The following is a 13,582-nucleotide window of genomic DNA, read 5'->3' as shown; positions in this document are numbered from 1 at the left end:
TTTTAAAACAAAGGAAGCACAGAATGAAATCTTTTTGTCAAAATCTTTATTTCACGGCTTTCTACTTATCTCAATGTGCATTATTTCATGCATGTTCTCTTTTAAATGGCTGTACAGCAACAGGATAAAAGCCACATTTGACCCAGGACAACACAGAAGTGCAGATAGAATTTTGACGTTTGACCCTCATGACGACACATAAAAACATTAATTCAAGACTGTCTATGAACACCACCCCACTGCTGCTCGCATCATGGCATCTCCTGTTGCCGTAGTGATATATGGTCCCTCAGAACAACCTGCAACAGAGAGCAAACCTGTGAGCTCAATAACTGGCGAGTCCAGGTTTCTGTGGCGTGGTTTATGTGAAACTGTAGGAGTCTAAACGGATTCTAACAACAACCTTCTGAAGGCGTGTCGACAAATATCAAGCAGGGTGACTCACAAATGGAGCCGCTCTACAGCTCTGTGTGCTCGGGAGGGTAGAGTGAGTCAGGGCTCGGCGGCTCGGGGCAGGCGGCCGGGGTGGTGAATTCCATCAAGTACTCGCACCGGCTGGGCTCCGATGTGGACGTCACGGCTGTCTCCGTCCCACAAATTAGCGACACCTGAGAGAAGGCGCCCCTTTAATTTCCACGCAGTGAAATAATGTGGACAGAAAGAGCTTGCTGGTAATGAAACTGACCGTGGTGGCTCGGTTGGGGCCTTGCCAACATCCTGTTCCGTGTTCATACTTCATGACAGAGTAGATGTTATCTTCCGGTCCGGCCCATTTACCCCAGGAGCTAAAGGAAAGGAGGAGATGGGTGAACGGAGTCAAACCTGAATAGAAGCTGCGCAAATCTGCCCCATATGTCCTCTTACCCTAGGCTAGTTTCTGATCCACCAAACTTTGGTTTCTGGGTTACTCTGTTAAACGGACATAGCTTGTAGACATACCTGCAAGGAAAAGATCAACCTAGTCTCACAAGTGAGGATGAAGACATACAGTAATAGACACACGCGGCGTGCATATTTAATACAGTCACAGAGTGCACATACTCGCTTGTAGGCATCTCGTAACACTGGTTGTACATGTAAGTGAACTCGGACTCTGTTCCAAAGTCAAAGGAGATTTCCTTCTCGATGTTCCTGAAAAGCAAATGCAAATAAGCCACTAGCATATCCATGTGAGAAAGCACTGATTGAAAAGGATTCTTACCGGATCTGATCCTCCACTTCCCGGAGCGCTTTCTCGGCTTCATTAAATTCATCCCGGGCTTTCTGAGCAGCTGGGAAACAAATACACATTTAAATCAACACCTGCGTCCCTACACATTTACGCTTGCACGATAACGTAAAGCCTCAGCTACGCATCAGCGACACTTGTTCAATTCTTCGCCCTCTTCAGCGTCTTTGTGCGGCCAGAAACAGAAACGAGTTTCAAGAAGCCGCATTTAAATTCAAATCATGCTCAGAGACACATCTGTGCTTTTCTTCTGCCTTTTCTTACAGTGAGTCACTCACAGCTGAAGACTGAGTCATGAAGTTTTAGCGTCGTGCTTACCGTCAATAAGCTCTTGTGTCTGTGGGTCGTAGGGCGGCATAGTCCCCTCGCCATCGTCATCTTTCTTATCTTGAGTTTGCGTTGAAGGAGGGCTCTGCTTACACAACACGAAAGAGTGACTCACCTAAAATACATGTGAAAGGATCCAATATAGGTAGGATTCAGGGATTCACTCCATCTACCTTATAGTCTTCCTCATAATCGTCATCATCCTCATCCTCCTCCTCCTCTTCTTCCTCTGGAACGTCATCTTCGGGGTAAGTTTCCGAGTCGTTGTCAGACGCCGGCTCTGGCACCTCCTCCTGAGGAGCCTCCCCCGGCGCCACGCTGGGCTGCTACCAAGCAAAGTTGCGCATATTGAGGAGATTTTACTCCTGAAGTTGCCCAAGTGAACCATAAAAGTCTGATCTTTACCAGTGATGTATATTTGTCTTTAATGTTGTTCCAAACCGACTCGAAGCCAAATGTGTCCACGCGGTCCAGGCCTCCCAGCAGCCCCTGTAAAGCAATAGACGATCAGGGTTCTGATTTGTTCAACTCCACATGCAGGGTGTTAACAAGACAGTGGCATTAACCTGAGCTTCTGCTTCTGTGAATAACCCGTCTGAGTCTGGGTCAAGCTCAGGATGGGACAGCAGATCAGCCAAAGACACACTGCACAAACAAGCATTTCACACAGCATTAATGGAAATCCAGCCACAAAGCTTGTATTGATTTATCTGACTGTTTCAAATAATTATTCCACAAATTGTACATTAAACTGGGGCTCTAGAACCTTCCTGATGTTACAATATCGGTCTATGGTAACATTTAGAATGTTAATTTAATATGTTATATGAAGACAAGGTGCTTAACCTTTCAGAGTGAGAAGATGGTCTTTTTAAAAAACCTCTGACAATGTGGTAAAAAAAAAGATCCTTCAATACGCTCCACCAACTGGTTCGTACTGAAACTTACAAGCCATCGCCATCTTCATCAAGTTCAAGGAACACTTGAACCATCCGGGCCTTGTCCTTCTCCATGCGGATTGCAGCTTTTTGGTCTGAAAGACAAAAATTGGTTTAAGGTGACTCAACAATTCTGGCAACGTCTACACATTATTTAGTCCAAAACCAAACCAGGTTCATTCATCTGAGGTGTAAAACACCAGGAGACACTAGATGGTGATATAATATCACATTTTCCCTCACCCTCCCAAGCCTTCAGATGGCGCTCCTTAGCTTCTCTCTCCGGCTGCTCAGCAGCCTCTTTCACTGTTCTCAGAGCCTCCACCTTCGCCTCCAAATCACCCTTGCCTGAGCGAACTTCTTCAAGTTTAGCCTGTCCAAATAAATCAAAATTGTCAGATCAGATCGGGGACAGTCAGACAATGTATGAAAGGAGTTGAGCAGGATCTGATTAAAGTCGTATCACTTATGTACATTTCTCTAAACACAAAGAGCCAGTTTTTTCCTGTGCAGCCCACCTTTCTGTCATCGACTCCCCTCATGGCCTCCTGGATCAGTTGCTGTTTAAGCAGGAAGCCCTCCTTGGTGATCTCAGCAAGCTTCAGCAGGCTTTCCCTTTCTTTATACCCGAGTTCTCTGTGAAACAGAAGGAATGTTTAAATCTTATAAATATAGTGAAGTGGCCTTTAGAGGATCAGAATATAAGTGTTTGATAATATAGACATTCTTACTTGCAGGTGTTCTGACAAATGGCGCCACTGTTGTACTCGTCAGTTGTGTCACAGCAATCTATAAAGAAAAAATGAGACGATGGAATAAATTATGGATAAATAACACCCTCTGGGGGGGAAAAGTAGTTAGTTTTCAATATTCATACCGCAAATTCCATCATTGACACGGGAGGAAGGAATGAAGACTGGCCGGAAGCCTGCATTGGTGCAGTGGAAGTTACCATTGGGACAAGCGGCGGTTCCTGTAAATACATGTGATTAAACACACTTCATTTTCCTGGCACGCCTTGGGAAAACAGCTAATAAACACATTTAGAAATTTGCCAGAGTACAATGCTTTTAGATATTTTTCTATGAAATACTCACCTTAAAACAGAGATAAATACACCGCCTATTCGACAAAAAGCTAATGAATGCTAGTGTGAAATAAACACATACCTGGCTCATCAGAGGCGTCCTGGCAGTCACAGTAGTCATCATTCACCCGGTCAAAAGGAATAGTTTTGGAGCCATCCAGGCATGTAAATGGTTTTCCATCTTCATAGAACTGACGTTCTTTTGAGATAAAAGAGAAATTAGTCAGCTTCAAAGCTACAAACAGCCAATGCTACTGTTAACTTTTCACAACAGTACCTAAATTGTGTAGCTGCACTCATCAGTCATCTAATCAAACTGTAGAACTGTACAGTCGACATCAGAGAATACATTTTTCATTTGGCTAAATGTCTTAAAGATATACTAAATTATACCCTTAATCCTACTAAACCTTTTACTATAATATTGTCTCTTCCATCAGTCAAATATTTAAGATAAGGGTGTGCACATAACTACCGCTACAAATATTTAAGATCAGGGTGTGCAATATAGACACAAGAAACTAAAATGTTCACATGAAACTAATACTTTTCTTGTTGAAAAATCTGATTGCTGGACAATTCTGGAATTCCACAGCATGTTCCCCATATTATGCTTTAGAAAACCGACCCTGTACTTTAGGTTTTAAGTCTGTTTGTTTTCAATCAGTTTTAATCCAACGTCCTCGTCTTTAGAATTAGTAGATGGGAAGACTCTCCGACTCTATATTTTTATTTTCTAGAATAAAGGTTTTGCTTTACTGTGTATAATTCAACATAACAAAGAATAGGAACATAGCTGATGATTTATCCATAGGTGTTTCGCACTCCGGACCGTTATATCAAATTTATTTTCACTTGATCACTTTTCTAAGCTGCTCTACTGTTAAGAATGTCAGTATCTCCGTTGCATGTGAAGTAAACAGTAACTTATTGCTCACTCGATAAAGAGACCCCACGGGGGCGTTGAACTTCCACCGCTGCGGCTCCTGCAACCAGGAGCAGCAAAAGGATGCACTGGCAGGACATCTTGCAGTTGGCTACGCTCTAGCTGGGAATTAAGACAAAAAAACAGAAAACACCTGATAATCGTGGTCTAAACAGGTCAAAATGTGACACAAATAACATTAGAAACTACAACACGGTAAAGAACTACATATTCGAATCCTCTCAGTTAGCCAAAAAGCTACTATGAGCTAATATGATAAACTACTGCTTTAGAATTAAACCGCGAGGTTAGAAATAGATTCACTGATTCCAAGCACAATGATACAACATCTCTACAACTACACAATACTGTTAATTTCACTAATAAAAAAGAATTCCTTATAAGAAAAAAAGATTGCTCAACATTACCGGTGATATGGTGACAACTAGTTCCGTACTGGACACAAAGCGGGTGCTGTCGCAACGCCTTTCTGTGGTGTTTAACTCCGATTGGTCAAGGCGTTGGTTCGCTTCCCTGATTGGTGGAGAGTTGTGTCAATCATCAGAAGCAGAGGATTGTGGGTAATAGGGAACGTTGGAGGATGCAGCCATCTCATATTGGCCTGACAGGTGAAAGAGTTGTTTTCACTTATTGATAAGGACGCGATCGATCTCATTGATCCTAAAAATAGCTTGAACCTTTAAGCGATTAAAAAGATAATTAGCAAAGTGTAATGGGTTGTGAGTTAGTGTAATTTAATCACAGTCAGATGAAACAATTTTCATCTACAAGAAATGTCAGTGGTATTCAATTTAATATAAAAATCTTACTTTATTTGTATTTTTGACACACTTTACAGTACCGAACAGTGAAATAAAAGAAAAATATACTGATATACTATAATATTGTTTTATACATAGATGTTTGCTTATTAAATGAATTTATTCACAAAATGACAGCTATTTTTAAGAGAGGAGGGGCTTCATAAAAAATAATATAATAAAAAATAACTTGGACACATTTTACACATTACAACAAGATCATTTACAAATATTACAATCATTTCATGTTGTTGTTTTTTTCCTTGAATCATCTTCCTTATTTGTGACAAAAACGTGAATTAAAGCCCAGAGAATTATTCACAGAATGCAATAAAGTAACCCGACAGCAACCTGTTAGACCTCCATTGGATGGGTCCTTGGCTGTCAGGCTAAAGTTTAGCTTACTAAGAAACAGAGGTGGTGATATTACTAGACATGGCCAAGTTATAAGGACACATTTATCACCTTTGAACACGCCACATCATATGTGACCACAAGGTCATACATTTGACCTTCTCAGTCAAATATGTTCCATCTCACTTAGAATATTACAGTGAAATAAAATGACTTGAGAATATGGAATAACATTGATTATTTGTGATTTGGCCCATCGAATCTTCAACATGTGTCAATAAACAAATCAAAAGCACAAACTATGTACTTCCTGAAACACACTCTACCTCTGACCCTGATGGAATAAAGTGCTTATACAAACATTTGATTTTTAACAACACGCGTCGACGGTTCAAAAAAGTGACAGGATGTTTGCACAACTGATCCAGAGACAGAATGGACGGGGATGCGGCCTGTAGCGATTCGGTAGATCACTTATTTTTCAATCATCGTGACTTAGATAAAGTTATCATTTACAATCCAATATTACATTATATACAAGAGTGATAATGCTTATAGCTATATCATCAAGACAAGGTTCATTTTCCAGACCATCCACCAGAATGATATAAAAATAAACTGTACACAGACTGTTCAAAGAAAACACTTCCCATTGTTTTCTTTTCATTGTTTAAAAAGAATGGCAGCAATTAATTAATTGAATAATTTTCTTAATAAGAAACAATTGCTACAGTATTGTGTTTGTATGGCAATTAAATATTAATGTTTTTATAGCCAATGAGCTATAAAAAGAAGCCACAAAAACAAAGCAACATCTTTAAAAGGCCGATGCATATGGGAATCCTTTTAATTGTAACTGCAAAAGTAATCCTAGATTCCCATTCTGTAAAATGAAAGCCTGTGTGGCGGCCCCGCAGCGCTGCTCCATCCTCGCCATGGAGCAGGTCAGACACGCAGGCTACTGTTGCACCGAGCGGTGGCCTTGTCAGGTAAGTTCAGTTACTGACCTGCAGAAACTTGGTCTTACCTGTAAAACAACCGCAGCTTTTTGTTTTATACCCTGTGGAAAACAAACACTTAAACAAACGGTGACCTATTTAAGCTGTGCTGATTGATTCCTGAACACCATTCAACAACATGGAGTGATGGCAGTATAAGGATGCCCAACAATGACGTGTCACTTGAGCGTCCAGTCATTTCTTTCTGTTGCCGACCTCAGGATGCGATACGCAGGCATCGTGTGTATCTACGGCCTTATTCGTCCTTCTTTCTGCAAGATCTCGCCCGTCCTCATCTTTGTGTGCGTGCAGGCAGTCGGTTTTCCCAACATTCTCCACAACATTCTGCCCTCTTGGTAGCGACATTGACCTTTACCCTCAAAATGCAACACTGGATATATTGTGTATAGACACTGATACGCACAGAAATAAGCATACAGACGTGATATAAATACCAGGATATCGATTATATAATCATTTAAATCTACATACTGGCAGGTATACATCCTGCATCTGACATTAAGGCAAAAAGTATCAAATAACAAGGATGATTCGGGGACTGCCAGACCACCTTTGGCCGAGTCATGATTCTCTCCTGACAATCTGCTTCCCTGATTTTCATCTTCATCAGATATTTTTTATAATTCAAATCCCTATAATCCCTATAATTTCTTATCCTTTACTTTGGTGAGAATTGTTCTGTGTGAGGAGACTTTAACAGTGCAAATGGGTTTGAGATGAGCGGGGGTGGGAACGATCCGATGATGCTGACGCGAATACTTATCAGCACATGTAAGAATTGATAAAATATAAAATAGGCAAAACTAATGCTTGAAAGCATCGCATGGCTTATTCTCAGAAAGTTTTTTCCCTTTAAAAAAATCATTCTAATAAGAAAAGACCATAAGTCGGAGCCCGCTGTTGGTTTGTGTCGGTGCATGGTAGTGATTGCTCTGCATCTAAAGTTCTGAGTTCTCGTATTATTAAAGAGCAACAAAGGAAGACTTACAGCTTAAAACGTAACACCACAGAAACTGTACCTGTGAGACACACACCACAATACCATGAACAGCGACGACAGATCTTTAACAGGAGACGATGGGAAAAATGTTGACAAAAACCACACGCTCCTGTCCCACAATGCATTGCTTCACGGCAGCTCCGTTCAGGAAGCTGGTGTTTCAGAAAGGCACAGAGCCATCTTGCACCAGTAGCGCGCTCCTCGTAAAGGGAAAAGGGCACTGGGACCCGAGGGCCCCTTCATCGCAGCATCGTCTTTTCCGCCGACAGCCTCCTCTCTCCTCTTCCAAACTCTGTGGACTTTTTTTTTTTTCGTTTAATTCTTCCTTATTTTTCTTTCCGACAAAAATGGAAAAAAAAGACACTTGGATGTGTAGCTTTTCTGAGGAGATCAGTTTCTGTTGAGGTTCTAACAAACATGAATTACTAATACTGACTGAATACTAGATTTAATATTCCATTAAGAGATGGCTTTTTCCAAAGAAATCAGTTTCTGACCAGCGTCCCTCATTTCAATGCACACATAGAAACAGACAATCAGTGTGTGTGTGTGTGTGTGTGTGTGTGTGTGTGTGTGTGTGTGTGTGTGTGTGACCTGCTCCACTACTGCTTGTGCACGTCTCACTTTATGTGTGTTTATGTGTGTGCATTCCTGTCCTAGAATGCTACGCTGTCGCCGTGTACCCATGATTCCATTTGCTCTAAAGTTCACTGTGAAATCCTTCCAATGACTCGTCATTGCTCCAAATCTACAGTTGCTGTGTTATGACCGTCTCTTGATGCAATTTGTATTTATTCCCTTTTTGAAAAATAGATTTAAAGGTCTGTGTTGTCTCTGCAGTCTTATTTGTTCTTGGTTTGGCTGTTGAAAGATGAACAAGGTCATATGTGCAAGTGAGGAGGGAGATACAGGAGTAGAATTCATGTATCATCAGCTTGTGAAGAAGAATCCTCCTCTTCCTCTACAGGGCTTGTGTCAGAAAGTCTTTCCTTATTGGCTCTCACCTCCAAATGAGTTTTAAGCTCCTCCTCCGTCTCCTCCTCGACCTCTTCCTCCATCGCTACTTCATCTTCCTCTTCTATTATGTCCTCATTTTCCTCCTCTGCCAGTGCGTCTTCCTCTTTTGTGCTCTTCTCGTCATCGTCCTCCCCCCGATTGCGGTCCCGAGCCACGTGGTTGAGCGTGGGCTCGTCACCCACACCTCCCTGGTCTCTCTGAGATCCGCCGTCAAGGGTTAGCTCAAACTGAAACTTGTCCATGCAGGCGTTTAACTCCTTTTCCTGACCCAAAGGAGGGGGTGAGGGGCTTTGCGGGATAGTGCTCTGGTACCAGTCCCTGTTGTCCTCCAGAGTGTCTAAGATTTCCTGGGCATCGGGATGCACGAGGTCTCCCCACGTCTCCCACAGCGGGTGCACGATGTAGTCGATAAAGCCCACCTGCGAGCATGAAAATAGATTATAACGTTTTGCCCCTGCTCATTAAAAATGCATAGGAACGACTGGTATGAACAGACATGATGGATTACCCCCTGCACAGCAGTTACCACCCCCCCCGCACACACACAGAGACACACACAGCATTGACAGCTGTCAGATGTCTTGCTCTCAATCACACACGTACGCACACACATACGCTCGCTAATTACCTGGCTCTTTTCCACGGACGCGGTGTGTTTATCACACATGGGGCTGATCTCCATCCCTCGTTCCCTCTCCTTGTCTCCCTGCCTAAAGAACTCCTCCATGATTCTCTCCGTCCATTGTCGATACACAGCCAGGGGTTTGGTGGGATTGCTCAGGTCGGCGCAGTGCACCAAGTTCCTCAAAACCTGCATAAACACTCAGCCTATTACTTCTTTCCCATAAGTTTGAAGAAGGCTTTGTTGCTGGTAGCTTTTTAATAATTAGGCTAAAACAACGATGTGACTATGACTGGCTGACTATTTAGAGCTATATAAACAATTATGTGGTTTATATGGGCTGGTTATGAGCAAAATTAGCAGAAGAAATTAGCATAAATTAGGCTAATTTCAGGGATGTAATGACTCAGATAAACACATCAGTTGTCATCCCAGTCAGGGTTGTCTGGTCTCCATCCATGTTGTTCATTTCCATCATTTACACCCTCCTTAGCGCTCCAAATACGTCAAAGCATTGCTCCACTGAGGCTAAATGGATCTCAAAGGCGTCATCTCACCTGTATCCTGTCAGTATAATGATCCAGCAGCAGGACTCCAGAACTGGTCACCTTCTTGGTTTCCACCATTGTCTTGAGGTCTGCTAGCAAACTCATGTGTTTCGACATATCTGTTGCCAAAACCTGTGGACAGGATAGACCCGAACAATCAGTGTGGGGAGCAGGAATATGAAGGTAGGTGAAGGTGAAGGAGGACCGAACGCTTGCCATGTCGATAACAAGTTTCCTCAGGCTCTGCCGTTGTCTCTTGCTCAGGTTCTGAAAGATGTCACAGTTGTCCTCGTGAAGGAGCTTGAAGCCCACAGCCAGGTGGTGGTTTTCCAAAACGGACTCGTCGTTGTACATGAGGGCCAGCTCGGAGTCTGAACAACAGTGAACAACATCAGCATCACCTCAACGATCCACAAATCTTGTCATTTGATCTGGACTCACTGGTGTTGATGAGGAACTGGTTGGACACTCCTGGATGGTCCACGTCGTGAATGGCAGCAGCAAATAAAGCAGCTAGAATCTCCAGATCGGTGAACACCGCCTGCAAGGAAAAGGCATTTATCACTGTAGGCATTTATTTTTCTTTTAAAGTCCCATTTCTGTTTGCGCTAGGCCAGTATAGCGATATTTACATCGAGGGCTGGTGTTGACAGGAGGACGTGAGTAGACTGAGTGACGTCCGCAGCGTGCAGGCTGTTATGATAGGCCACATTGGCGTGGTAGTGGTCCTCCAGGGTCATCACATAGGTAACAAATGTATCCACCGGGATCCTAAAAGTCTTTAGCAGATCTCTCTCCTGCGACCGAAACAGTCCACAAGGTCGTAAACATCTCGTGTTATTTGAGAAGCAGCTTCATTTATTGTTTCTTAAAGGTCAGCCGTTCTTGTCTCTCACCTGGAATATGGCAAACATTATGCAGCTGAGGGGTCGATTATTTGATAACTCTGCCACGTGAAAGATATTAAGGCCCCACTTGTTCAAGTCATTCAGTTCCTGAAGGCACCACAGACGACGTTAACGCACTCAGTGGAAACAGTTCTAACAGCCAGTTACCAACCCAAACTGCACAGTCAAAGAATTCTAGTAGGGTGCCTTTGATATTTTGCAGAAGGTACATGATCTGGGTTAGAAAGTTGTGATATCTGCACATTAAGGCTTTATATGGAGATACAGAGGGATGGACGGAGGTGCGTTTACCCTGGCTAACGCGTCCTCGTGTTCTGTCTTCACGCCGAAGCGCGGCAGGGCAGAGTTGGAAAGGCTGGAACTGTGCGTGAGCTTTTTGACGCCGCTGATTTGACACATGGGTTTCTCCCTCTCCCTCAGAGTCGGGGACGGGATCTCCACCTCATTCTGCTTATCTGGGAGTGCGGTCGAGAGGAAGAGGTCAGGACAGAGCGGCGAGATTTGAGTATCTCCGTTGGAGGCTATAAAAGTATGTCTACCTTACCTAGAAAGGTAGTGGAAATGTATTCTGACACCTGGTTCCCTGAGCGACTCATCTCGGACAAATGGGACAGCTCCCGGTTCAACATCCTCTTGAACTGAGGAGAGAACCAGGCAGGAAACAGGAAGTAAGTACACAAGCTGCTGAAAGATCCAAAATGTGGTCCAGGCAGATGGGTTCATCTCTACAATTACATAACAACAGCATTTATTATTCATTTGAACTGACACATACCCCCCAAAAGACCCACTCATGAGTCAAATACCAGGAAATAAATTATCACTGTCCAATTGCCTTCATTCAATAAAGGGTGTTAAATCAATTATGAACCAAGCTCCCTCTCTTAGAGAACATGCAGTCCAGAACGATTCGCTCGTATTATGACAGCCGCGTGTTTTGCAGACTATGCAAATGTTACGCATCTGTTCCGTCTCCCGCCACTACAGCGTTCCCCATGAAAAACAGGTCGACGGATGTAAATGTGACTAACTGAAGGCGCCGTCCCCGAGGACAAAACCCCGTTTCCATTTGTTTTTCCTTATGTCTTTTTTGATCATTGCCTTCCCTTGTCGCGGGAATGGTGTGAAGTGATGTGATTCGGCCCAGACCCCTCGGTCTGCGTCCTACTGACTGATCTTTCACACATAGCAATCTCCATGGCAACCGGAGCAGTTGCTGTGGCAACTGCCTCCTCACAGTCAGTCCTCCAGCTTGATGTGTGAGCGCTGGTTGCTTGGGTGACAATATGAAGCAGTAGGCAGGTGTCTCTGACCTTTACCAAGGTCAACCCTCCCCATCCCTCTTCTGTTTCTCTGTCTCTGTCGTTCTCTATCCCATCACCCCCCCCCCCCCCACCCAGGTAAACGCTCTCCGCTCCTGCCCCGAGGACTCATTTCACAAACTCCCTCTGCTTTTCTTTGTTTTTCTTTCCATTTATCTCAATCTTCTGCTCATCACCTTCCAGGCCAAGCGAGTTTGTCCTCTGACAGGATATCAAAGCATCGATCGGTCCTTCGGCCAGACCCAGCGATCAGGGGGCCAACCAAGAATGCGTGTCAAGCTCGGTGGCACACTTCTGCATCAGGCTCAGCCCAAATCTCTCTCTCCCTCCCTCTTATCCTCATCCTTCTCCTGTGTCTCTCGTTCCTTCCTTCCCTGTAACGCTGAGTCATAGCTGCCAGCCGACACTTTCACGGTGCCAGTCTGAGAGTGCTAGGACAAACAACACTCTTCCTCTGACACTGACTAATGGTGCAAACTTGCCAAGACTGCACAGACATGACCACGGACACGCAGACGCACGTGTGCACCTGCGTTTGTGGCAGAACTCCACCAGAATTCTCTTTTCCTGCCACCACAAACACACTGATGCACCAAACACAACTGGCCCGAACTGCTGAAAAACACAGCGCAAGTTAACATCTGTAGAGTCACTTCACCGGGAGTGTTTATGCATTTTGTAGCACATTTGGGGACAAAATAACTGAGCATCAAGCGACAGTAAAGCTCCTGAATTTGTGTCAAAGCCAGCATCAACGGACATTCATAACATGTGACTGTGCAACCGAGCGTATATTCAGTTATATGCAACTTATGATAAAGCGGTTTCTCTCAGGAGTGTATTAAAGAGGCTTCTGCAGCACTGTTTGGAGGTATTAAAGTCTGAGCAGGTATAAACGTAGAGAAACCCAGGGGTTAGCTCATAAACATTATATGAGGAATGTAGCAATTACCGTCGTCGCTCATATGAGATTCTACAACAGTTGTCACACCAGAAAATGAACAATTGTAGAATAAGTAATAAAAGCCAAACTCTGAGTTGACTTGATAACTTATTTGTCCACATAAATATCCAAGATGGCCGACGACTGGACCTCCAAGTAATCCCAGCCATACCTGGTCCCACCAGCCGATGAGCCAGGGCCTGGAGCAGGTCTCACAGAACAGGTCCACTAAGGGGGTCCTACGCTCTGCTGCCGTCCCACCCCCTTCCAGAACCCCTCCAGCCGCAGCACCGAGGTCCAGCTCTGCCCCTGCCCTCCCCTGCAGGGGGCTGTAGCTGGAGGAGCGGGGCAGCCTGTAACCTCCTGGTACAGGTGAGGGGCAAGGGGATGGCGCTGGGTCAATGGCCTCCACTACGCCCATGTTTAAGGTGACCGGGTCTTTGGGTCGATGGCACAGGCAGGATGTGCGGTAGTGGAGCGGGGCGGGGGCACTGTGGGCACCCCAGTGGCATGAGGGCGTCGT

At 44.2% G+C, this 13,582-nt stretch overlaps 2 protein-coding genes across 8 annotated transcripts in view; both read right to left on the bottom strand.

Moving 5' to 3' along the window:
* Window positions 1-29: 29 nt before the first annotated feature.
* On the bottom strand, window positions 30-5,075 carry prkcsh (protein kinase C substrate 80K-H). Of its 3 annotated transcripts, none has more exons than XM_057013927.1 (18): window positions 4,934-5,075; window positions 4,519-4,624; window positions 3,663-3,779; window positions 3,371-3,466; window positions 3,225-3,282; window positions 3,012-3,129; window positions 2,737-2,866; window positions 2,504-2,588; window positions 2,122-2,200; window positions 1,961-2,044; window positions 1,729-1,881; window positions 1,547-1,640; window positions 1,202-1,271; window positions 1,042-1,131; window positions 865-939; window positions 686-785; window positions 446-608; window positions 30-299 (listed from the first exon to the last, which is right to left on the bottom strand). In XM_057013927.1, the coding sequence occupies exons 2-17, from the start codon at window positions 4,604-4,606 to the stop codon at window positions 459-461; spliced, it is 1,587 nt and encodes a 528-aa protein (XP_056869907.1). In that variant the 5' UTR covers window positions 4,607-4,624; window positions 4,934-5,075; the 3' UTR covers window positions 30-299; window positions 446-458. The 3 variants fall into 3 exon arrangements, with proteins under 3 accessions (XP_056869907.1, XP_056869909.1, XP_056869908.1); XM_057013929.1 differs by having other exon boundaries at window positions 1,729-1,878; XM_057013928.1 differs by having other exon boundaries at window positions 4,519-4,628; window positions 4,934-4,950.
* Window positions 5,076-5,316: 241 nt separating this feature from the next.
* Window positions 5,317-13,582, bottom strand: part of pde4a (phosphodiesterase 4A, cAMP-specific) — a 33,707-nt gene continuing 25,441 nt past the window's right edge. For all 5 annotated transcript variants that reach the window (XM_057013922.1, XM_057013926.1, XM_057013924.1 and 2 more), the window contains 9 exons: window positions 11,339-11,432; window positions 11,086-11,249; window positions 10,783-10,881; window positions 10,519-10,683; window positions 10,328-10,427; window positions 10,103-10,257; window positions 9,896-10,018; window positions 9,345-9,527; window positions 5,317-9,135 (listed from right to left, as the gene is read on the bottom strand). In XM_057013922.1, coding sequence (XP_056869902.1) covers window positions 8,620-9,135; window positions 9,345-9,527; window positions 9,896-10,018; window positions 10,103-10,257; window positions 10,328-10,427; window positions 10,519-10,683; window positions 10,783-10,881; window positions 11,086-11,249; window positions 11,339-11,432 — 1,599 coding nt within the window. In that variant the 3' untranslated portion in view covers window positions 5,317-8,619. The remainder of the gene's footprint in view (window positions 9,136-9,344; window positions 9,528-9,895; window positions 10,019-10,102; window positions 10,258-10,327; window positions 10,428-10,518; window positions 10,684-10,782; window positions 10,882-11,085; window positions 11,250-11,338; window positions 11,433-13,582) is intronic.

The sequence above is a fragment of the Takifugu flavidus genome, chromosome 18 (assembly GCF_003711565.1).
Source record: "Takifugu flavidus isolate HTHZ2018 chromosome 18, ASM371156v2, whole genome shotgun sequence".
NCBI lineage: Eukaryota > Metazoa > Chordata > Actinopteri > Tetraodontiformes > Tetraodontidae > Takifugu > Takifugu flavidus.
This window is presented reverse-complemented; position numbering and strand designations above follow the sequence as displayed.